The sequence below is a fragment of the Sinohyriopsis cumingii genome, chromosome 15, assembly GCF_028554795.1.
Source record: "Sinohyriopsis cumingii isolate HCF-2022 chromosome 15, ASM2855479v2, whole genome shotgun sequence".
In the NCBI taxonomy this organism is placed as follows: domain Eukaryota; kingdom Metazoa; phylum Mollusca; class Bivalvia; order Unionida; family Unionidae; genus Sinohyriopsis; species Sinohyriopsis cumingii.
In genome coordinates, this window is record NC_142975.1 from 132,036,644 (window position 1) to 132,063,577 (window position 26,934).

Sequence of the window (26,934 nt, forward strand, 5' to 3'; positions counted from 1 at the left end):
ATCAATGGTCTACCCTGTTAGGTTTACTTTATACCAGGTATGGTAGTAAAATGTTTTACTCAGCTTCCTGATAAAAGCTGTCAGGAATCTATTTTTGTTGACATGCTCTGTTTTGAGATCATACAAGTTTGTCATATCTCTTTTTATTTACCATTGCATGATGCACCAGCAGATCTGGGCCTTTGGTTTGTTAGGAGTAATCAGTACAACATGAAAAATTGACAGTGTCTTCCAGTGCATTATGCAATGGCAAATCCGTGTCAGTGTTGTTTGCTGTTGGACTTGACTTGTAAGCGGGTATATACAGTATGTGTTGTTCTTCAAGATTTTGAAGTGGACTTGGATTGATTTTAGATTCAATTAATTCTTTAGTGTGAAGCCACATTTTATTATATTGTACATAACAGATAGAAGGCCTCAGGGGAGATTAGTTCTGTAACTAATTGAGTTACCTTCTCTAAATAAAGTCTTTATTATTATTAATAATAATAATAATAATATTATTATTATTACTATTATTATTATTATTTTTATAATGCTGTGCAATATATATTCTACAGAAACTGAAGGCCTTAAGGTAGGTTACTGTATATACACATTTATGTGGGCCTCAGGGTGGATCAGTTGTTCAGCTAATTGTGTTACCTTCTTTAAATAAAGTCATTATTATTATTATTATTATTATTATTATTATTATTATTATTATTATCATAAACAGAGTCAAAATGCAAGAAACAAAGATTCAGATCTACAATAGCATAAGGCACCTACAGATCAGAGTCTATGTTGTTTTTTCTACTGATCACTCCTAACAAGCTGCACAGATCCAAATCTACCGGTGTATTATGCAATAGCAGATCTGGATCTGTGCAGTTTGCACTTGGACTTGTTATATAAGTCATTACATAGGGTAGTTTCTGCAACCAGCTGAGTAGCCTTCTAAATAAAAGATGCTATTAAGAAAGAAAAAAAACACAACATGTTTACAGTGTAATGTATTTCATGTCTAAATATTTTTCTCCTTGATGGGTTATACTTCTCAATTGCAATTTTACTATTGTAATGGTAGCAAACAACAAGTGCAGGGTTTGTCAGACCACTCACTAAAGATGTCCTGTATATCTTGTATAGCTTCTAGTGACTTTATATTATTCTAAATAAAGCAGGTTCAGGGATGTAGAATTAAGGCCTGATGAGAGTCATAAGAGATGACTAATGGTGGCAGGAGCCATGGTGGTTCAGTGATTGGGATTCCAGACTCACAAGAAGGTTCAAATCCTATCATGTGAAAAGGCACTTTACTCCAAATGCCTTGGCTCTAAATAACATACCTGTGATACTATGCAGTAGGACACCAAGTCAAAACCAATCAAATAAAAAAGTTCATGGTGTCATTGTTTATTAGCAGTTTTAAGAAATTTTTAATATTCCAGTGTGTAATGAACTTTAAAAAAGATAACCATCACAAACTAATATTTAGAATATTCTGTAAATGTGCATTTTGTTAGACTGTGTGAAAATGTGAGGTCTTCAAATTTCCATACACGGTAACTGGTTGATATATTCAAAGAAAGGAGGAAAAAATTCACACAAGTAGGAAAATTCATACATATTATAGTACACAGTGATTACCTTGATATTTGCTCTTCATTTTGTTACAGTATTGTCAAAAACACAATATAGCATTGTGCTGACATTTGCATTGTTACATGCATGCAGTAATTACCTTGGCAATTTGATTTTTATTCATTATAGAAGTAAATTTATATAAAAATTTGACTGATGCTTGTCCTGACGCTTCACATATTTTGTCTGGACTTAGATGCTCATTTACTTTTACAACCAGATTTTATTCTGAAAATGGCTACACCATAAGTCCTTACGTATGTGTAAGTAATATATAATTTTGTTTTCCTACTTTGGTTTCTCATAGATTTTAATGAGGTGGCAAAAAGCTTGGAAAATACGGCAGTAAAAAATAACTTTCAGATATGAGTTGTATTGGATACTTAGTTGGGGTTGGGTGGAGTTATCCAGCAGAAATATCTATCAGTGAATTTTTCCCAGGGAACTACCTTTTGGTAAGAACACTACCATAATGGTCAGCCTCTTTCTGTGTCTGCATATTTGTACTATTGGTAGCTCTGATTGAAATTTTGAACACCACTAAAGAATGTAGTTTGATATATTTCTAATCAGTCCTCTAAAAGGTAAGTAAATAGACAAGAATAGCAATAATTTTCTTATTTGACAATCCTTCTTTAAACTGGTTTAGATGACGCTTAAACCAAAGGTCTCAACAAGTAAACATTGGCAATATTAGCTCACAAACTCACACCAATCATTCAGGGGTCCCTCAAGGCTCAGTTTTAGGCCCTCTCCTTTTTTATCTATGTGAATGACCTACCATTAAATAATGAATGAACAAATACAGATTTGTTTGCAGATGATGCAACCTTGTATATATCAAGTTCTGATACTGAACTTATCCAAAAAAGATTAAACTCAGACCTTATTGAAGTTCAGAACTAGCAAAATAATTAATTTAGGTAAAACAAAATGTATGATTTTGGGGCCGTCACAAAAGTTACTAAAGTTAGGGAACCCAGAACTAACTGGGAAAACTGTGCCGAATCTCAGCTTGACAGGATTTATAAACTTCAGAAACGAATAGTATGCATAATTTTAGATGCATCTATTGATCATCCCACAAAAGCATCATCTACAGAACTAAATGGTTCACAATATATAATTGGGTAAATTTTCGCAAGGCAGTTCTTGTATATAAATGTACACATGGAGCTGTACCAGAGTATGTTCAGGATTTATTCAGGCTTTTTTCAACACAGTACCAGTTGAGATCAATATCACATGGAAACCTTCAAGCACCAAAACCATGAACAGAGCAAATTAGAAAGAGCAGTACTCTGGTACATTTCTTTAGAACAAGTTTCCACTACATGTAAAATCTGCTGAAAATATTACAGTATTTAAGATGAGATGTCATGAGTATGTATGTGTTTCTAATGGATTATAATGGAAGTTAGCATTTTAATACTAAACAAGTTAAAATAAACAGCAATTATTGCTGTCTTTCATATATTGCACATTGTTATACTCTCCTTAAGAGGGACTCGAGGGAGAATAGTCTTTGACTAATGAGTCACCCTCTATAAATAAAGTATTATTATTATTATTAATATTATTATTATTATCTTGCTAGGTTACATCAATGAATTCTTTCTTTATTCTTGACTTTTTCCTCGGTACAATTAAATAATTTTTTTTAATTTTTCATATCTGAGTACAGGTGAATACTGTAAATAAAGCGTGGTATATAAATCTTCTCCAGTGTACTCTCCAATAATACAAATTCTTTCCTATGGAGTAAGATGTTTTCTCTGTGATATTTTATTGCAGAACAAATACCTGAATGTTTACCTAAAATGCACTTGGAAAATGTATTGATCGATGCCACTAATACCAATTACAACCCCTACCGTGATGATAAATTTGCAAATGTTTACTCGAGAGCTTAGATGGTTGAATATTGATAAACATCATTTAAAACTCTGTGGATGCCACTGTGCATTTTATAGATTTTGCTTTGGACATCAAACCATATGCAAATTTGCATGAAGTATTTGCATTTTGGAGAAAAAACATGTAATTTGACTATCAGAAAAGTGGATGGTTGCTTCTTGTATGTAACAGTCACACTTTGATTGAGGGTAAACTAGTTGGTATGTGGTACCTGTAACTCTGTGCTTAAAGATAATTGAGTGATTCATTTGGAGAGGCATTAGGTGTACACCATCTTGGAATAAAATTAGTTGAGTAACTTTCAGTGGTCTGAAAAGTCTAAGTTCAGACATTAGGTGAAGCTACAATTGTGTACCATCCATTGGATTCTTACCTTTCATTTTAGATGCTTTACTAAGGTAAGTGTAACTATTTGAACACTACAGTAGGAATTCATGCTAACTTAGTACTGAGTTAATTTTCATTGTTACAACTCTTAAGTGTACTTCCAGCATTTTTTCTAATTGAAATAGTTACAAATTAATGATAGACATGGTAAATCTACTTATATTTTAAGTCTTTAACCATGAAAAGTATAATCCTCAAAATTTGCTAAGCTATTGTTGCAAAGTTTGCATTGTACTGTATTTGCAGTTTTATTTAAACTGAACTAGAAAGAGTGGGTGGTGGATTCACAAGTATTAAAAATCATATTAGCATAGTCAGCAGCTGGTGTTTTATTATATGGTATTAGTTTATACAATCAATAAAAACTGTACTGGAAACCTGGGCCAGATTTAATACTGTATTGCCGTTGTAGTCAAATACTCTTTTGATTTATGATCCAGTGGTTCATAATATTCTCTGTGCACAAAGGATTGGGAATTAAGTATGGACTTTATGCATATATATCTGAATTGAAATTATTATTCATGAAAGCCAGTACCTCCAAGACTAATTATTAGCTTGTCAGGTAGATCTGATTAGTTTGTGACCCGGTTAACTTATCTCACCTTACCATGACCTTTTGAGTGATCATTTTGCCTTTTGCAGTCAACAGTACCATTAGATAAAATACTAAATCATTAGATAAAGTATGTAACAACTTGTACTTCTGTAACTTCTACAGTGGCCCCTTTATATCAAGTCAGTGCCAGCATACCATTCTCCACTTATAACATGGTATATTATCCCTCACAATAAAACTGAGTTATACCATTGCCGCTAATAATGAAGGTTAGGTATAATAGATTTATGGTTTTTGAATGCCATTTTTAAGCACAAGATGGACTATACATGGAGCCAGTGTATTTGATGGAGAAAGAACACAGGAAAACCCCAGTAAGAACCACTGACCCACGCAAACCTACTGGCAAGCTTTTTCACATACCCACATTGGCTGAACTGAGACTTGAACTCATGCTGACAGAGATGAGATGTCAGTGATCTGTAAAGGTGAGTGCCTTAGACTACTTCGACAGCCATGGCCATTAGCAACCTGTCCTGAAAGACCACCCTTTCTGCTACAAAATGATGGTATCTCAATATAGGTGGTCTCTTGTGACAGGTTAAAACACTGTATAAGCAATAAATCTGTGCGTGGAGAACCCAGTCTCTCAAGACAGGTGGTCTCTCATAACAGTTTTCTCTCAAGACGTTTTACTGTATTGGATCCTATTAAATTGATTGAATTTCCTTTCTTATTACTACCTAATTTATGTCACTTCAGTATAATTCTTGACCTTGCTTGTGACGAAAAAGACAAGTCAGGTGTTTGAGACAGATCATGAGATTTCCAGAAATTTCACAGGAGTTTCTGATCCTCAAAAGAGGGAGGATTTTCATAAATCCAGTTTTTTTGCCATTTAGATGGACAAAAATTACAGCTATTGAAAAAAGTGTACATTTTATTAATATTAAAATATGCACACACACCATCTCATTAAGTCAGTCATTTCAGAGTAACTTTTCACCATTTTTCATACTCTTCTTATATGTACCATAAGCATTGTTAGCATTTCTATGGAGATCATTGCTGGGTTATATAGATAGTAGTCCTCATCATTTGTTATCTTAACACATAGGAGTTGGAGTACTGTTATTGGATTCAGATTTCCTCAAGAATCAGCCTGAATATTCCTCAGAATGGAAAGTGCTCATTTTAGTGTCTGCACTGTTATGTGGAAATATCAGTACATCTGTACTGATTGCATGAAGAAGTTTAAATTATATATCTTTGCTGGGGATAAATTCAGATTACTAACTGCCTGCCAGAACTGCTCAAGATTGGTACTGTCTGGGTCTAATGTTTTTATGTAAGATTCTTCACATGAAGCACAAAATGCATACATTATACCCTTGTGACCTAATTTGTGGACATTGTTGTTGTCACCATTATCATCACTACCACCACTCTTTCATAATGCATGACAATTAGATCCAGAATATGATTATCACTTATTAGTATTGTAGATGACTTCATTCATCCTAGGCACTGCAGATTACAATGGTTGTTGTTGTAGGGTTAAATGCCATTTTTCAGCACACGATAGGCTATACATGGTGGCCAGTATTAATGGTGGAGGAAGAACCCAGGAAATTCCCAGAAAGAACCACTGACCCTCGAGAATCTACTGGCAAGCTTTCTCACATACCCACATAGGCCGAATCCGAGACTCGATCCCACGTAGACAGAGGTGAGATGGCAGTGATCCATAACGGAGATCGCTTTAGACCACTCAGCCACTTGGGGCCCCGGTTACAATGGTAGTTAGTGACATGTACTTTAGTCTGGTTTACATTCAGGTTTTCAAAGGATTAAATGAAGGTCAGTGGTGTTTACATTAGTTTTTGCAATATGGTTCTTCATAGTATTATCATATGCATATTTTGCCTAAAATATATCATGGTTACTGGCCGCTTTCTGCAGATGGTCACTCCTGACTGTGTTTAAGTAATAATCACAGTCAGTTTTTACAATGTGGTTGTTCATAATATTATTGAACACATATGCTGCCTAAAATATCATGGTTTTGCTGGCCACATTTTGCATATTAGTTAGACATATTTGTACCACATCCAAACTTTGTGAATAGCTTGCACAGGGAAGAAGGGATACTGAATTTGGCATCAAAGATCAAGGTGGCTGACTGAAATAAAAATGGTTTCTGAACAGTAACATTGGTTTCTGGATCTGGCCATACCTTGTAGATGTCTTGTACTTAGGATAAAGAAGCAGCCTATGTGTTTCAAAATGCTTTCTATGCTAACATGGAGAAGGCATATAATGTGTTGTTCTTGTTGTATGCATGCTTTAGTGATGGAATATTGTAATGTTCTCTTTCACTCACTGGTGCTGTCAGCCTGTAACCACATCTCTTTCTAAACAGACAGGCAGAAAAAATACCTGGTACATAGCTTGCCTATGTGGTGACCATCTGCAAGAAGTAACTAAAACAATACAAATTTTGGGCCTCATCCCTGGGAAGGGGAACCCCGGGGTCAGAGGTAAAAATGCAATTACAGTGGCATTTTTTTTTAACCAAACATTATTTGTATATTTTTAGGAGGGGACATATTGTACGTGTACATGTAGCAGATCTCAAGGTTATAATCTCAAGGTTATGTTCTGGATATAGGGAAAGCTGAGGTGGAATTGGGAGGGTTAATGGAATAAAAAACATGGAGATTTGCCATTGCAGGCCATGGAAGTTGTAGTGATTTAGGCACTTTTATGACATGCCCATAAGAATTTCATTTTTAAAAAATGAAAGAAATACAGTTAAAGGCGATTAAAACACCTCAAAAATGTCAGGAATGGGACATGTTTGGGTAAGTCCAAAATGTGTCCATTTTATCTTTTTCTTACAGATTCAGCCTATATTATTTACATTTATGTGCATTGTGCTTACAGTTTGTTGATAAATTAAGTGCATCCTATATTTTTAATGTTAATGGGAGCCACATAAATGTCCCAGTAATAAATCAAAAGTGAAGTCTCCTTATAAAGAGGTATGTTCCAGCAAGACTGTGCCATAGTAAAGGATATTACAGGCAAAAACATAAAATATAGAGCATCCATTCTAAGCAATTTACAGGAATCCATGACTATTCTTAGGAAAAATTAACAGCAAAATAAGGTTAAGAAAGATGAAGCACGTGTACGGTTCACTACGTTCCAGAGTCTATGAACTGTGTCTGTACAAAATTCATACTGTTACAATTTTCTCATATGCGTTTCTGTGTACATTTATCCATTGCAAATTTCCTATTATTAACGTTGTATGCCTATTCGTTTGAATGATTACAGCAAGAATAACACATCAACACATGCTTTCAGCGTGCATATAACCTTTACGTCAGATTTTGTGAATATCAAAAGAAACGTGTGAAAACTAATATACTAATCATTGCGTAAAGTACAGAGAACGACTTGTGTTTGTGAACTTGCTTTCCCATAAAGGTAAAATATTTTTATAAAAAATAGGAAATTAATAACGAGTTCATAAACAAACACCATACTCATGTAAAACCCGAGAACTAAGTGCAGACTACTAGACCTGCAATGGTCATGAGTCACTTTTATAAAAAAAATTGAAGCTGAACGCATGTACAGTTTGAATTTCATACCCTTTCAATTTCCAGCTAATAAATGGACATTATTTACTGGTCAACTGATTGCGTCTAATAACAATGCCAAGCCCAGCAAACATATTGGTGGCTTTCGTTTTTTTGATGTTCATTAAATTTTGAGAATCTTTCATCAACCACCGCATTGTCTGCTGCTTGGTTGTATATACAGTGATAAAAGAAACACGTGGTGGCTATTATTTGAGCAACGATTGTATACAGAATTAATTGAAGACAATCACAAAGACGACTTACTGGCTTTACTCATGTATCAGTAATAAGTAACATTTCTGATGTTTACTTGGCATAACACTTCAAGAACCTGGTGAAATTGTTAAATTTCAGAAGCTATGCCACGATCGTATTATATTAAAATTCATATACGAACTGTTCCCCACAATAATAAACAACGTTTTACACACTATTTCTCATACCTAAAATTGCAGGAACCATGCCATAATCATATTAAATTCAAATTCATACATGATCTCTTCCCCATAATGGTAATAAACTTTGAACAAAAAATATTTTTCCATGTGTGACTGAATCTATGAAATTCTGGGAGCCACATCACAACCATGTTATATCCAAATTTGCACATGGCACGTAAAAGCGGGGTTGCTCTGTGTGTGTGTGTGTATATAAAGTTTTGCATGTATTGTATGCTTCTTTAGGCAAAAAATATTTTGAAAGAAACGGATGACATGTACATATTTATAAACAATTACATCATTGTCATAATGTCATAAATGATATACATTATCATAACAATCTTATATGCATAACAGGATCAAAATGATACATGAGTCTCTAATGAAAGCTGAATCATTGAAATCATAATGTAGAGGCAAACAGTCATACATACAATTTTATATATATATATATATATATATATATATATATATATATATATATATATATATATATATATATATATATAATTATTATTATTATTATTACTTTATCAAGATTGTGTTATTTACAGTTAGTCTGCAACAAAATTATAATTATGGGTATATGTTGTTCTCTTCCAAATTTATGTCCCACACAATATACTGTATCCTGTTCACTATTACCCATGATTCCTCACACATTATGTATATCTGAACACAACAGTAAATAATCCCAGAGACTGAATATAAGGAAGGAAGGAATAATGTTGTTCACAACAGCCTTATATAAAAACCCAAGACACAGTTATCAGGATGTGGGTCAGAAGCATGCTTTCAAAACATTTTAAGTTTATAAAAAAAAGCTAGACCTTTGACTCAAATATCAGTAAACAACCTATTTATACTTTCAAACTTGACAAAAACATATACACACCAGAACTATATCCTAATTTATGGACAAGCAAACAATACAAATTAAATATACACAAATATACATAACTGGTTTTGGGGTGAATCCTGTTATCATAAATCCACTCTCATGATTTGAAAGCCACCAAGCAGCTGGAAGTGCAGTTTTCCAATGTGTGAACCTTATACCAAAAGTGAATATAAAATGGATAATTAGACTGTTGGTATGGTGCATGGGGAGCACTTTGAGGGGATGCACTGCATGATGTAGTGTTCACTAATAAAGAACTCTGTTGTATAGAGCGTTAATATTCAAAGCATTGATGTTGTTGTGGGGTTTAATGCCATATTTCAGCACACAATAGGCTATGCATGGTAGCCAGTATTAATGGTGGAGGAAGAACCCGGCAAAACCCCGGGAAAAACCACTGACCCACGAGAAGCTACTGGCAAGCTTTCTCACATACCCACGTTAGCCGAATCCTAGACTCGAACCCATGCAGGCAGAGGTGAGATGGCAGGGATCCGTAACGGAGAGCACTTTAGACCACTCGGCCACTCGGAGCCCCTCAAAGCATTGTAAATACACCTCAGTACGATGATCACTGTACTTGGACAGTACAGTGTCGTTATGGGAGCCATGGAGTACAACACCTTAGAGTGAAGCACATGAGACGTAATTTTACTACCTCTTACTGTATCTACTCATTTATCCAACCACAAACAAGATAGACCCTGATCTGCCTTTGCATAATGCAGCAGGATATCAGGTTCTGTTTTGTTTTTTCTACTGATTGCACCTAACAAACCGCATAGACCCCAGATCAGTCAGCACATCATGTGATAGCAAATCTGGGTCTGTGCAGTTTGCAGTTGAACTTAACATATAAGTAAATATAGACAATAATGAAATGGGATGCGGAATGTTTGCCCCGTAATATGATTAAACCTGAACCATTTAGATTTATGACGAGAGACTTATTCTGTATAAAATTGCACATTGGTTTTATCACTTCAAATTGTCCAGTTATTTTCTGAGCCAGCTTGAGTAGTAAATTTTAATAAAATTGTATTCATATGGTTAAGAAATGTATTATTTGAATGCCATTTCACAGATAATAGGCCAATGGAGTGCATGGTCTTATTTATTTTCACTTAGCTCAAATCTCAAAGTCTTTGATCATGTTAAATGTGTGTTTCAAAGTTTCCCATCTGTAGGTATATTGATTTTTAGGCCCTTCTTTTTGAACAGTAAGTACATTAAATTTATCTTTGGGATAACAAGTGCTGTATTTGTGTGATCTGTCAGGAGACCTGACATTTTAAGCCTAAATAACATCACTGATAATGCAAATAAATGCTCAAGGAACCTGTTCAGTGTTGATCATGGTGATATTTTGAGACTTGAAATATTTTTACCTTGGAGATGTGTGTAGGTAAAGATCTTGGTTTATTGGCACACCTGTGTTGCTATGGGATGCCATATTTTATTTAAATACCTGCTTTGAGCTTTTCCATCAGTATACTGGATATATGGGATTGCTTTTGTTGTTCACTGCTCTGTATATTCTCTTTATATGGGAGGAATTCATGTTTCCAAGTACACAGAGACTGAACAGACAATTATGAATGGATCTTGAGATGGAAACATATCACAAACTCAAACGGGTTGATGTAACCAAATATCCAAACTTTTTCATCATTCAGTAACAATATATTTTATGTCTAACAAATAGCAGTACAGTGGTATCACTTTTCTGGCAAAGACTTTTAGGGTTCAGTGCCATTTTTTAGCACACATTATTCTTCTATACATGGTTGCCAATATATTTTGGTGAAGGAAAAACCTGGAAGGACCTGGGGAAGAACCACCGACCCACAGGAAGCTACTACCAAGCTTTCTCACATATATTGGTTGAGCAGAGACAATTATTGGTCTTTATTGAGGTGAATATAAAGTTGTATGAAACTTGTCAATTTTGTTCAATTGTTTTGTTACAGGTCATGGATCAGAAGAACTTTTGTGTTCTATCATTCATCATATGTCTTCCCATTAGTATAAGTTTGTTATTGCTACTCATCCCAAACTATATACTTGGATGATTGCCCTGAAACTGTGCACACACATTCATCCGATTGTCTAGTATGTCCTAAATGCAAATGGTGCAGCTCTGGCATTCAGTATGGCCACCTGACAGTGGACAGCTTGAAAATCATGTTATTGGTACTTCCGAATGGATGGTTTTATCGACATGGTTTTTTTCATTTAAAGGCTTCTTATGATATCAAGTTGGATCTAAGCCGATCTGGTGTCCAATATGATGTCCAATATGGCTGCCATAATGGCCATCTTGAGATTCTTGCTATTGTATCTCCTTCTAAATGGAAGTCATGTTGACAAATGGTTTTCACAAAACAACTTATTAGTTTCAGTTGGTCCTAAATGAAAATATATAGTTTTGATTTGATGGCAAATATGATAACATGAAAATCTTGTCACAACTTTTCCTGAATGAAAAGTAATATTGCTATGAGGTTTGTACCTGAGGACTTCTTATGATGTCTAGTTGGTCCTAAATGAAAATGTTGCCAATCTGATGTCCAATATGGCCACCACAGTGGCCATTTTGTGAATGTTATAACTACTCCTCCTGAATGGATGGTCACATTAACATGGTCTTTTTACTAAACAATTTCTTATGATGCCTGTTTGATTCAAGGTAAAGATGGTTGTTTGATTCAAGGTAAAGATGGCTGTTTGATTCAAGGTAAAGATGCCTGTTTGATTCAAGGTAAAGATGGTTGTTTGATTCAAGGTAAAGATGGTTGTTTGATTCAAGGTAAAGATGGCTGTTTGATTCAAGGTAAAGATGCCTGTTTGATTCAAGGTAAAGATGGTTGTTTGATTCAAGGTAAAGATGGTTGTTTGATTCAAGGGGGCAGGGTCCAGTTTTTATGTACAAATTTAATGCCGCAATCAGTGACCTAGTATAAAAAATCATAAAAAATCAAATACACAAGTGAGGTCAAAAAGGTCCATATTTTTAAATACCTATATTAAAACAGAGCATAAGAATAGTATTCACTTGACCAGAGAAGTCAATGGCAGTTCATAGCAGAAGAGGTTTATGCACCCCAACCCCTATTTTATACCTGCATTTTTCACATCCAAATGCCATTTTTGACAGCATGTAGTACTCACAGTGCAAACGCAAGCCCTTTCCCTGGATGAAACTTTTGAAAAACATTGTCTACTAAATAGTTTGATGCAATTCAGAATAGTTGTCATCCAAGCCGTTTTTGAGATACTCGGCTTGCCTTGAACCCACGTGTCTACTGCTATGGGAGGCTAGCTCTTCTTCCTAGCCAACTATTGGTATTTCACTATCAACATACTGCAGAGCAACTATGGAAGGTGTACATGACTGACATCAATTTCAAGAACAACACAAGCCCAAAACACCTAGTTCACAAATATATCCATATCTATAAATAGTAAACAATAATAGCTGAAAAAGTCACACCATAGCCTTAAGTTAAGAAATTTGCCAGGGGCCAAATTACGAAACTGGACCCTGCCACCTTAAGGATTTGGCTCAAAATGGTTTATGTCAAAAGTTGTGTACATATCACATATTTAGACATTATCTAGTACAATGGTATAAAGGAAAACTTTTTGTGCACAAAACTAAAAATGATATTATGCTTTTAAAAAAGTTACCTCTTTGCGGCAAAAAGCACTGCATTATTTACATTGTGAATTATGACTGACTGCATTTCTTGAAAGATTTCAAATTGTTTGCAACCTACAATGCTCTTGGTCTTTGTTTACCACCATAGCATCAGTACAAAATCAAAATTCCTTTACAATGTTTCATGAATGTCAAGAAGAGATCTGGAAGTTATACATTTTAGGAGGGAATAACAGAAATGCTATGTTAGGTGTCAGTGACAGAAGTGAAAAGTTTCTCTAAACTCTTCTAGCAAACTTAAAGAAATCACCCATTTAAGTAAATCATGAACTTTAGAAGTACTCTTAGACTGATATAAAAGAAGTGGTTCCTAACTTTTTATTATCATTCTGGAGATGCTAATAGCAACATCAGTGTTGTGTGAGTGTATATTGGTGGGGGGGGGGGTAATCGCAACACAAGTCTAGCTAGTCTGGAAAAGTCAAAGTTTAATCAATTAACATTAGACAATGCTGGAATATTGATATACTGATGTGTAGGACCCTAAAATTTACAAGGAGTGACATATCAAATAAATTCATTGATACATAGCCAATGAAATTGACCATACATATACAAATTACTCAATACAGTTTAACAGAGAAATTTCTTCTCAGACACTAATTTACTTACAACTGACTTTAATGTTTTCTGGAGTTTACAAAATCATAGTAAATAATAAGATAAGGTATAGAACAAATATTTATAGCGGAAAATCCAGTTCAAGGTAAAAAGCATATCACCAGCTTGGCTTTTGATAAGCACGTACCATAAAACAACTCCTGCAGAAGCTAAGTCAATCCGTCAAAGTCACTCTCTTGTGCACTTAGATCAGAATGACTATCTGGATGAGATTGAAGCTATTGTTTCTTTCAGCATGACTAACCGATTAATCCTAATCTCTCACTATGCAAACTGACACCTGCAAAAAGAAAAGAAACAAGTGATACTGATGTACTTTTAACATTCAGTGAAAACATATGACTTTCAGAGGAGAAACTGTATGTGCATTGTCAAATGCATGAAGCTGCCACTTAATTTTAAGCTTTTCCCCCTTTGTTAACTGAACCTAGAAATTTCAAGATATATACATAACACTGAAACATTTTCTACTATCACCCAAGTGTGAGATATGAATCTCTTATGTCAACTTCAGAGTGGGGTCATGAAGGTAGAAACTATGTCGGTGTGCTAAAACTTTCATTCTTCTCACCAAAATATACCAAGTAATATGCCATATGCATCATTATTTCTAAGACTGTTCCACTGGTGACATTCAATATTCACAACAGTATGTTTATGTATGATTTCTCTGAATTCTATCTGCTCCTGTGGAGTTAAATTACTTTAAAGAATACATGTTGACATGCTATGCAATTGTTTAGGTGTGTCTGTATTGAAATGTGAATAGTATTCATAAAAATAGAGGTGCAAAACCTTGACAGCTACAGAAAGTGCAAGACTATACATTACGGTTACCATTTTGTTCCCATATTTAGTAAGTTATATCCAAAATATGCTACTTTGTCATGATGTAAACAGTCCTCACATGGAGGTACAAAACACAGTTACCTCCCTCTCCAAAGAGCATCACATACAACACTATGTAATATATGGAAAAAGGAAGGAGATATAATAAAGCTAATGCATAAAAATTATTTAAATATACACAAAGAAACAGAAAAGTGTAATAGATGTGGCTGACTGCACCATCAAAAAATGATCAATTTTCCTTAAGGGGGCAGGGTCCAGTTTTTATGTACAAATTTAATGCCGCAATCAGTGACCTAGTATAAAAAATCATAAAAAATCAAATACACAAGTGAGGTCAAAAAGGTCCATATTTTTAAATACCTATATTAAAACAGAGCATAAGAATAGTATTCACTTGACCAGAGAAGTCAATGGCAGTTCATAGCAGAAGAGGTTTATGCACCCCAACCCCTATTTTATACCTGCATTTTTCACATCCAAATGCCATTTTTGACAGCATGTAGTACTCACAGTGCAAACGCAAGCCCTTTCCCTGGATGAAACTTTTGAAAAACATTGTCTACTAAATAGTTTGATGCAATTCAGAATAGTTGTCATCCAAGCCGTTTTTGAGATACTCGGCTTGCATTGAACCCACGTGTCTACTGCTATGGGAGGCTAGCTCTTCTTCCTAGCCAACTATTGGTATTTCACTATCAACATACTGCAGAGCAACTATGGAAGGTGTACATGACTGACATCAATTTCAAGAACAACACAAGCCCAAAACACCTAGTTCACAAATATATCCATATCTATAAATAGTAAACAATAATAGCTGAAAAAGTCACACCATAGCCTTAAGTTAAGAAATTTGCCAGGGGCCAAATTACGAAACTGGACCCTGCCACCTCAAGGTAAAGATGCCTGTTTGATTCAAGGTAAAGATGGTTGTTTGATTCAAGGTAAAGATGGCTGTTTGATTCAAGGTAAAGATGCCTGTTTGATTCAAGGTAAAGATGGTTGTTTGATTCAAGGTAAAGATGGTTGTTTGATTCAAGGTAAAGATGGTGCCATTCAGTATTCAGTATGCCTATCAAAGTGGTCATCATAAACATGTTGTCCCTCCTTTTTCTTGGATGGCTGCTCATATTGATATTTAGCTTTCATCAAAGATTTCTTATGATTTTGTTGAGTTTAATTATAGTGGCATGCGTACAATTGTGCATGTGCCACTTTTTTCTGACTGCACCACAGCCTGCTAGTTGTTCCTCGGAAAGGGAATGGTGCCACCTCTCCCAGGCTTTTATGGGTTCAAGATGCTTAGATAATACTTAATGGGATGGAGCCTGTATGATATCCAACATGGCCACCATGGCACCCATCTTGAATTTCTTTTTATTGTTGAGGAATACAAAAGATGGTTTCAACACTCAGCCATTAAAAGAAGCAAATGGTCTTTTTTAATTTCTGGAAATTATTTTTAGCTGTTAGAATGTCAGTCTCTTTTAGGGACTCATGTTTTATTTTTATTTTTGGTTTTAATGCACTTTTAACACTTTATTGGCTCTGTCAGGCAGAGCAAATTGAAGCAAAGCGCCTCTCCTAAGAACACTTCAAGGCAAATGACCCAGGCTAGCATGGGCTGGTATTGAACCAGCATCTCTTGGATTATGAGTTCACTGCTCTACCAACAGAGCTATTGTGGGTGTAAAACCAGTAAACCTAATACTGACCAAAAAAAATCAACATCAGTATGATAGGTTGACTGGTTCACAAAAATTTATTTATTTCATAATTTAGTGCAGAATATATTTCAGGAAAGTGAAATGCCATTTCAGTCCCATAACATCACCAAAATTAGGTTATGAAGTCAAGTACTAGTCAGCGATGTTACACAATATACTAGTAATATGATAAATCACAAATCAATGACATCATGTCATCAAAACATCTCTAAAAGGAATTCTGTAATTGAAGATATTTAAACGAAACTGTGGTCAGTAATGAATTCATGACTATTAGATGCTATGTTTTTGCCTATTAGTCAGAAGTCTTGCTCAGTTATAAAGGCCAAAGATGTTTTTTGAGCCATTTTTATGTCCACTTACCAGTAGTTAAAATTTGTTAATACAAGATATAGTTCTTTGTCAAGCTCATCAGCTCAATTGATAAAATCATCTGCTATAAAATAAATGATATGATTTATTACCATCTATTATATTTCTTTCATGTGTTTAAATTTGGTAATGTTTTTGTTCTTAATAGTAGTTGGAGTGTCCGCCTTTGATGCGGAAGGTCGCGGGTTCGAACCACGGCTGAGTGACACCAAAGACTTATAAAAATGGTACTAACAGCTGCCTTGCATGGCGCCCAGCATTAAGAGGTTAGTGTTAGGACTGGTCAGCCTGGTGTCAGGATAATGTGACTGGGTTGGACATCACGCTACATGTCTGTGGCATGATGCCCAGGTGCTCGACATCACTATAAACTGCCACACTGCAGACATTGTAGCGATATGACTGAAAAATTGTTGAAGCTACATTGAAAATCCAAATCATACACACACTCACATGCTCATAATTATCCAACTTCGGTTCATGAACTAGAACTTTTCTGATGCATAGTCAAATAGATTAGTTCAAGGCCTCAGTAGACGCTAGATGAAATTGCATTCTAACCGATCTACCCATGTTAAATAAAGAATATGTTTTATTATTATCGTGATAACTTGCTGGTGTGTCAATACTACATTTGGGTACCTGATAACTTGCTGTGTGTCAATACTACATTTGGGTACCTGATAACTTGCTGTGTGTCAATACTACATTTGGGTACCTGATAACTTGCTGTGTGTCAATACTACATTTGGGTACCTGATAACTTGCTGTGTGTCAATACTACATTTGGGTACCTGATAACTTGCTGTGTGTCAATACTACATTTGGGTACCTGATAACTTGCTGGTGTGTCAATACTACATTTGGGTACCTGATAACTTGCTGGTGTGTCAATACTACATTTGGGTACCTGATAGCTTGCTGTGTGTCAATACTACATTTGGGTACCTGATAACTTGCTGGTGTGTCAATACTACATTTGGGTACCTGATAACTTGCTGTGTGTCAATACTACATTTGGGTACCTGATAACTTGCTGTGTGTCAATACTACATTTGGGTACCTGATAGCTTGCTGTGTGTCAATACTACATTTGGGTACCTGATAACTTGCTGTGTGTCAATACTACATTTGGGTACCTGATAACTTGCTGTGTGTCAATACTACATTTGGGTACCTGATAACTTGCTGTGTGTCAATACTACATTTGGGTACCTGATAACTTGCTGGTGTGTCAATACTACATTTGGGTACCTGATAACTTGCTGTGTGTCAATACTACATTTGGGTACCTGATAGCTTGCTGTGTGTCAATACTACATTTGGGTACCTGATAACTTGCTGGTGTGTCAATACTACATTTGGGTACCTGATAACTTGCTGTGTGTCAATACTACATTTGGGTACCTGATAACTTGCTGTGTGTCAATACTACATTTGGGTACCTGATAACTTGCTGTGTGTCAATACTACATTTGGGTACCTGATAACTTGCTGTGTGTCAATACTACATTTGGGTACCTGATAACTTGCTGTGTGTCAATACTACATTTGGGTACCTGATAACTTGCTGTGTGTCAATACTACATTTGGGTACCTGATAACTTGCTGTGTGTCAATACTACATTTGGGTACCTGATAGCTTGCTGTGTGTCAATACTACATTTGGGTACCTGATAACTTGCTGTGTGTCAATACTACATTTGGGTACCTGATAGTAAGTTAGGTCAAGATCATCACAGCTCAAAGTTTTAACCATTTTCTTAAGTATAAATGTTCTCCCTTAAGTATCAGATTTCCTAAGGAGAAAAGCTCTGATTTTAAAGAAACAACTACACTGATTTGTATGTGGAGGATGATTTGTTTCTGCAAGAGGTTCGTTTGCTACAGTTTATAGTATTTTGTAAAATATTTGGCATCTTTCCCTCTTTCTTTCAGACCCAGTTCAGCTGCCTCCTTACGACACTACACTCAAGTAATGCTGTCTCCCAAGAAACAGGCTTTTGGAAGTGGACAACAAAGATCACTGAAGCCCACTAAAAGTGCCTCCAATGAAAGATTCTCTGTAAGGAGAATGAAAATTTTGGTGAAATGACAAAGTGTAACTGCTATACTGTCAGTTCAATTGTTTTTGTGGGTTTTTTATGGTTTTGCAGAATTTTAATTTTTTTGTTGGTAAATTGTATGTGTATGTGATTTGGATTTTTAACGTAGCTTTAACATTTTTTCAGCCATATCGCTATGATTTCTGCATTGTGGCAGTTTATAGTGATATCTAGCACTGGGGCATCATGCCACATGTCCCACCCATCCGCATTATCCTGACACCAGGCTGACCAGTCCTAACACGAACCTCTTAATGCTGAGCACCTAGTGAGGCAGCTGTAATTAGTACCATATTTATAAGTCATTGGTATGATTCAGCCTAGATTCAAACCCGCGACCTCCCACATCCGATGCGGATGCTCTAACCACTAGTGTGTTGTTGGTAAATTAATTTCATGGATTTAGAAGTCTTAAGCTCAATTGGTTATCATCAGACTATTAATCCAAGGCTTTCAGATTTCATACTGACCAAGGCCTGTTGGGTTGGCTGCCTCTGTTTGCTCATTAGGATCATTATTTTAGCAACAAAAAAAATGTTCAAAAATTGGTAACACTGATAAATATTGAGCTCACAGTATGTGTTTGTTTAACATCTCTGTAGTAAAATCATGTGTAGCAAATCTACGACCTAAGAAAGTTTAAATATAGTGAGTATTCCTTTTTATGTTCATACATACTGTGAAGTATTCCTTGACACATTTTAATATCAGTAATACATTACCTGTTGCTGTTGAGTAACTTACCCTTTCTGGTATGGAGCTTATCCTTCCTTGTCTGTATGATGACCATTCATCCTTACATAGGGTGACTTCATGAAGATTCTCAAAGTCAATCCTATGACACAGCTGGTGCCCATTAGTTCTCATCCTTTGTATGAATATCTCTCTGTTTAGCGGATACAAATTATAATCTGTGGTCAGAATATTTTGCTTTATGTTATACAATGTGAATTTGGCATTTTTAATACGTGCCATTGTTTTATTTGAGTGTATTTACACTCAGTACAAGTGTTTTCCTTTTGTTGAAAATAGCTCTCTTGGGAGTATTTTGACATTTAAGTTATGTTTATTCATAACCTTGCCTTTTAGATTACCTTCCACCCCCACCCACTCCACCTCCACCAAACAGAGCAAGGGTGAGACCTAATTTAAGTTCATTTTTCAGACTTTAGGTAGGTATTTAGTCTTCCTATCCTTGCAGGATTAGTTTGTGGTCTCCTTTTCCTTAATTTTGTTGAGATATGAATCTCCAGAATATACATTATTTTCTATATCATTTATGCAGAGTTTATCTCCCAGAATGAGATCTCACACTCACACTCATATTCCTTCTTGTGTCAGTTGTTCTCACCCTATTTAATCGTTAAAGGATGAGACCTTGTTGGTTTTTGGTTTTTTGCTACTCTTCATCTCCAGTACACAGAATGAAGTATTGCTGACATCCCTATGATTGAAACATCAGATTGCTGTTGTTTTAATTCATATATAGTATCATTGGACAGCTAATGAATATATTGCTGTTTTAATCTGTGTTCAGTACTTATAGGTTACTGCATTTGTATGGGAAAATATGACCGAGTTTTTTTTCAGAATAATACTGCATGAGTGCAATACTGGGAGTGTAGTATTTTTCCAAGAAAACGAGTTCATATTTCCCATGAAAAATGCAGTAATCTTTTTATTATTTATTCATTTTGTTATTCTACCTAAGGTTTAATTTTAAATAAATACACTACAAGAAACAAAGTAATTGAATTTATGTGTATTCAACAATGAATACATAACCGTAGATTCATCAATACACAATAACAATATTAATGCGCAGATAGTACCTCCTATCATCCTTTGAACTTTGTTGTGTGCTTGATAGTAGTTTAAAAAGGAACTGTTGTTTTGGTCTACTTAAAATTGAAATTTAGAGTCAAATTGTGAATGAATGCACACTGGAACAACTTTTCCATTTGGTCTGGAATGGATAGATTTTTTTATGTTGATCCAACTCAGTTCTGCTTTTCTAATTATGATGGACTCGTATTATTGGGTCAGTTCAATGCAGATTTTAAGTTGGGAATGTACTTGATATTCCAGTACAGTTCCAGTGTTTATCAGTTTTTGCAGGACGTGCCATTCAGATTTGCAGAACTAAGAAAGTACATTTTGGGGAAATATATGCACTGTCACTTGCATCTTGTTGTTGGAGGGACCCAAGCTATGACCTGTATCATACAGTGTCTTCTATTGCTTAACATTGTATCAAAATAACATTTCAAAGCAGCTGTTGTATGACAGCCCATTTAGCCAGTGGAAATAATAATTTTTGGGTGTCTTGGCTTTATTGGCTCTGAGGCTCTTAGTTTCCTACCAAAACCTTGAGTTGCCTTTTTTTATTGAATCTAGTATTTTGACAGACTCATAAAATGGCAAGTCTCCAATAGATATGCAATAGCTCTTGGCCTCAATATGCTTTTCTATGCTATATTTGTACAGACCCTAGAGAGCACTGGTCATTGTCTCATCCATTCTATTTGCAAAAAGATATGAATATTTCTCCTAAATAACTGTTTCAGTGATCAGAATGGTATTTTCAGTTACTGCATCTCTCATGCTTGTTGTTGATATTGCTCATGTTTTGTTCATTCATATCCTTGTTTGAAAGTTTCATTTCTGACTTAGTGAAGTTGTCCACATCATTAACTTTATCATGTATAATTTCAAATGGACAAAACAGATTGTTTGGGTCATTCACAACATATTTAATCAACCAGACTTAAAGTGTCAACATGAGTGTGCATGGTATGTTTACAGAGTAGTTCCCAATACACTATACTGTTTTTAGGCTCATGTGTTGTGCAGGTGTGTGCAATATCAAGATGTTCAGTATCGTAAAATACTGCACGAATCTGACAATGTAAAGTTAATGGAGACAAAAATGAGCATATAATAATAGTTCATACAAGTTCTCATATATTACATTCATTATACAAAATTATTGTTCTTGTTTTTGGAGTTTTTCTTTTACAGCAATGTTTAAGAGACAAAGTGTGGGTAAATGTGGTCACAAAAACATCCCTTGGGATACCCATTCCACCTGCCTGCATGCACCAGTTGTTAAAAGACAGAATGACTGTCCATTTTATAGTCTTTTGTCAGATAAAGTCTGGAAGCTCACCAAAAACAGACAGGCATACCAATGAAGGAAGAAGGAGTCATCTTCATCATTGGGATTTTCAAAGTTTTCAGTTAGTGAGTCTCTGGTGTCTCGGACTGGATCAGTCTCTTCAGAGACATGCAAATCCTATGGGACCCCTCCTGAAGGGAGGAAATAAGATATTCATCACTGATTCTAACATGTCTCTGATTAGGATTGGATCAGTCTCTTTAGAGATGCATATGGCCCATAGGGCACCTCTCAAGGGAGGAGGAAAAACAGGTGGAGAGTGAGTCACACCCACCTCTCCCATCACCATGAGGGGGGAGCAGCACCTTCTTCATTCCCACAAGGTTAACAGTTGTTTTTGTTGTTGTTGTAGGGTTTAATGCCATTTTTCAGCACACTATAGGCTATGCATGGCGGCCAGTATTAATGGTAGAGGAAGAACCCTATACAACTCCAGAAAGAACCACCAACCCATGAGAAGCTACTGGCGAGCTTTCTCACATACCCACAATAGCCAAATCCGCGACTCGAACCCATGCAGACAGAGGTGAGTTGGCAGTGATCCATAATGGAGAGCGCTTTAGACCACTCGGCCACTTGGGGCTCCCAAGGTTGGCAGTGAATCATACCTCCTGCGAGGAAGGATCAGCAACCTCTCAGACCCTCAAACCCATTAGTGGTGGCAGGATGGACCAACTCTAGGGTGGGTAGGTTTAAGTGCCAAAGGCTGTAAGATCTGAGGAAGTATCTTCCAGCAGATCAGGGTCACCTGACCAGTCATTGACAAGGAAAGGGGATTGGATCAGCATTCCCTCTTTCCTGTTATCCCACTCAGTCACAACAGGGTGTGGGTGTCATCCAATGCAGCCATGGACTTCAGGCCTTTGACCTCAGATTACATAGGTTATTGTTGCAGTGTTTGGAATAATGTCAACCTCTTACAAAATGGAGTTTAAAAGGAAGGAGGGGTCAGGGCCTTTTCTTCTATACAACCTAGGAAGGTTGAGAGGCATTATTGCCCTCATGCTGAATCTAATACTAGTGATGGTCCCTTCACTTTGTTGGAGGAGTTATGGGATAAGTCTCCTCTTATCCCCAGGTCTTCACCAAAAGAGAGTGACACTTGGCCAAAAAGTCATGTCTCCCAGAAGTGAGCGCAGGTCAAAGATGTCTTGTCAGTCCTCATGAACACCCATCAGTGTGATGCAGAACAGGCTAAGATGGCATTCACTCCCTTCCAATCCCTTCCATTTCTGCCCTCAGGCTTGGAGGACACAAAAATTATCTCCCATTTGGAGAGACTCTATGGGTGGCTTCCACACAGATTTCCTCATGTGCCCCCACTTGGCCATGATCAATTAGCTTTCTCAATTTTTTGTATGGGTCAGAAGTTCCTAGGTAGCGTTGGGTGTGGTCTGCTCTGTCACCCTATATTAAGACCTCTGGTCTCTACTTTTAGTTACAGGGTTCACACTCCTGCCTAGCACCTTAAACTTTCCTCATTGAATGAAAGAGCATCACAAGTGAGCCTTTCTCAAGGATGTAAGCCTGCTGTCTAGTCAAGACTGGCCTTAGTTAAAGGTTAGGTCTCTGGTAACCATATCCTCACATGCCTATCTATTCTTCTGCTGCCTAATTCAGCCCTCACTTAAGCACCTACTGGAGGCAATGGCCAAGATATGGCTTGTTTCTGTACATGGTATTGTGAGCAGAGCTTTTCCACCCCCACAGGAATCTGTGGAATTAGTGTATGTCTTGCACCCCAGAGTAGACAGAATCTTGGCCTTGTTGGAGGCACTGAGAGCCCAGACCTCACTGTCAGCTTGTCTTTATTTATCCCTTCTGGGAAACTTGAACTCTATGATGGACTTTGTTCCTCTAAGAATTTCCTCATGGACACCCCCAATCTGTTTCTGTCTGTTCAGACATGCCAGGTTCCAGGGGGGACACTCATCTGGAGCCAGAAGAGCTAACTTTTCAGGGTGTGTGGTCCTGGGAAAAATCTGACTGCCACATCAGGAGTGTGGAAATGAGGGCAGTGTTCTTAGTCTTTTAGGGGTGCATTGACAAAATAAGAAGTTGTTGCATAATTTCCTCTTCTGACAACATGTTGGTGGTAGCATACCTCAGGTGACATGGAGGCACACATGCCCCTTCTCTCTGTATGGAGGTTTAAAAGCAATTTCGGAAGGGATTATCATCTGAGTTTGCCACTTTTCTGGCAAAAAAAATAATTTCAGTGGACAGTCTGTCTACAAGGGGCAAGATAGTCCCCATGGAATGGTCTCTTCACCAATCATTCACAGATTCCCTGTTCAGACTTTGTGGGAGACCCTTGGTGGACTTGTTTGCAACAAGGCTAAACAACAAGCTCCCTTGTTACATTTCCCCAAGCTCAGACCAGTATTCTGTGCAGCGGATGCTTTCAGCCTGTAGTGGAATTGTCTGTTCAGTTATGCCTTCCCACCCCTCAGGATATCTCCGCAACTTCTTAAAAAAGTAAGCACCTCCTCTGCTCAGCTCATTTTGATAACCCCTCTGTGGCCCCAGTAATTTTTGTTCAGTGATCTTCTTGATCTACTGGTAGATCATGCTAGGACATTGCGCCAGATGTTATGTCACAGTACAGGGGTTATATTCCTTCACAACAGCCCATAGATTCTCCACCCCAAACGTTCTATCCGAGTTTTTGAGCAAAGTTGCCACATGCATTGTACAGGCCAGAAAATGTTCTACATTCAAGGTCTTTGATGCCAAGTGAAGGCTTGTTTTCAACTGGTGCAGTAGAAAATGTGTTAATCCTATTTGTCACTACATGAGTGTAGTGACAGATTGTCTTTTCTTCATTACTGAAGAAAGACAATACCTAGTTTCTACTATCATTGACCATAGGGCAGACCTTTCCGACACTCAATTTTCAAATGACCTGGCCATCGGTTTGGATTTTAATATTGCTGATATGATCTGTTATTTCGAACTGCAGAGTCTAGTGTCTTACTTTCTAATGCCTAGATGGAATCTGTTGACTTTAAACCCCTCTCCAAATTTTTGTCAGCCTCTAAAGGGACAAGAAAGTGTCTTTTCCTTCCTCAGAAGGGCATGGCTGATATTTTGGTTTGCTATTTTGAGGTGGATTATTACAACAATCAAGATAGCTGATCAGTCCCTTACCAAGAGTGGCCTTTCATTCACGAAGATTAAATGATGTATTACTGACCTTCAGCTATTGCTGAATTACTTCATCCTACCTGCACTGATGTCCTGCATGTAGTCTGTGTCATAGATGGATGAGGACTTTATACTTGAGCTGGCACTGTGTAGGGTCAGCTTCAAGAATCTTCTTGAAGTCACTGTATGGGAGGTTGAATTCTCATCATGAGATTATTTCCATTCCAGAAAGGGTAAGCTGTGTATCAGCAATAGGTAAGTATTACATCATAAAAATTAGTTTTAACCCACCACCACCAATACCAACAAAAAACGATACAGATTACTGTAATATGCATTGCAAATAGAATTAAGTAAACATTGAACATTAAAAAAGTTGATTATAACGTGTTAAATAACAAGGTTGTTGCTTTCATGATGTCATGACAACTATGCAGAAGAAAATAATATCATACAAATGAATGAACAAATTGCATAACTGTCATATATTTCTGTATCGAAATGGCAAAGAAATAATCTGACAGGACTGCTAGATAAATATTAATGATCTGTCAGTTGGTAATTTTATTTCAGACCAATAGTAGGTTGAGCAGAAGTCCGATAATGTCAAGTAGATTCTGAAAAGTAAAAGTCATTTGGGTAAAGTGTGCTTCACTGGAGAGGAGGCTGTGGAAGCATATTTTATAATATACATCTTTATAGTTTTTGTTTTGCTGTTTGTGAAGATGAATTTTGGAAGATTAATTTTATATTACTTTTGTGTGTTAGTAAATTATAGTGATTTAAAAAGAACCAAAAGACATTATTATTTAAGACTTGCCTAGGAAGTGCAGCCACTTTAAATTGCTTCTGAATTTCTTACACAAGTGCAATCATATTTATCACCAGACATTCAATTTATTTTATGCCCATCTGGTTAAATATCATGTGTACTTATGGTATGGGCCTTTGTCTATTTTGCATTATCCTTTTGCCCATCCATCAACACTTGTTTATGACCATTCTAGAGGGTTCATTTCTGATTGGACTTTGATCAGGTTTAGTATGTAAACTTATATCATCAAGACCTGGGACAAATTTTTATTCCAAGCAGTATCTATGCTTATGAATCTATGAGATTATCTAGCATCTGATTGTCTGAACTTGTGAACACTCGGGAGGCCATATTTCTAATCAGATTTTGCGAAGATTTGTTATGTAAGCTCATATTTCAGATGAGTTTGATTAGAAGTGATATCCATGCATATTAATGAGTTTATCTCATGCATCTGATTGGCTGATCTTGTGGACACTCATCTGATTGGCTGATCTTGTGGACACTCATCAAAACTGAATCTGACAAGTTGGATTATGAATAACATCCACACATATTAGTGAGGTGATTTTGCATCTAAATGGCTGATCTGTATAATGTCTTGGAAATAATATAAATTTCACCAGCTTTAATAGACAATGTAGCATTTTCTTTGCCCACATCAGTTTCAACACACGTGCGAATTTGCATTTACAAGTTGATGTGTCAGCTACCCAGATGACTGATAATGGACATCTTGTTCATTTTTATATTTGTGTTCACAGTTTAGTAGTGATGTTCTTTCCATATTGATACCTCCATTTCTAGGCTGGAGTATATGGGAATCCTCATTTCCATCCATTTGTTAGTCATTTTGTCCACACAATCTTGATAGTGCAACTAGTTCCTTAGATTTTGATGGATTCCATGCCAGT

The 26,934-nt window shown here is 36.3% G+C and overlaps 1 protein-coding gene across 2 annotated transcripts in view; it reads left to right on the forward strand.

The window, feature by feature from the left end:
* LOC149782795 (uncharacterized) overlaps positions 1–26,934 on the forward strand; it is a 120,648-nt gene that overhangs the window by 54,459 nt on the left and 39,255 nt on the right. For both annotated transcript variants that reach the window (XM_089934308.1, XM_089934307.1), the window contains exon 4: positions 18,715–18,841. In XM_089934308.1, the coding sequence (XP_089790434.1) occupies positions 18,715–18,841 (127 nt within the window). The remainder of the gene's footprint in view (positions 1–18,714; positions 18,842–26,934) is intronic.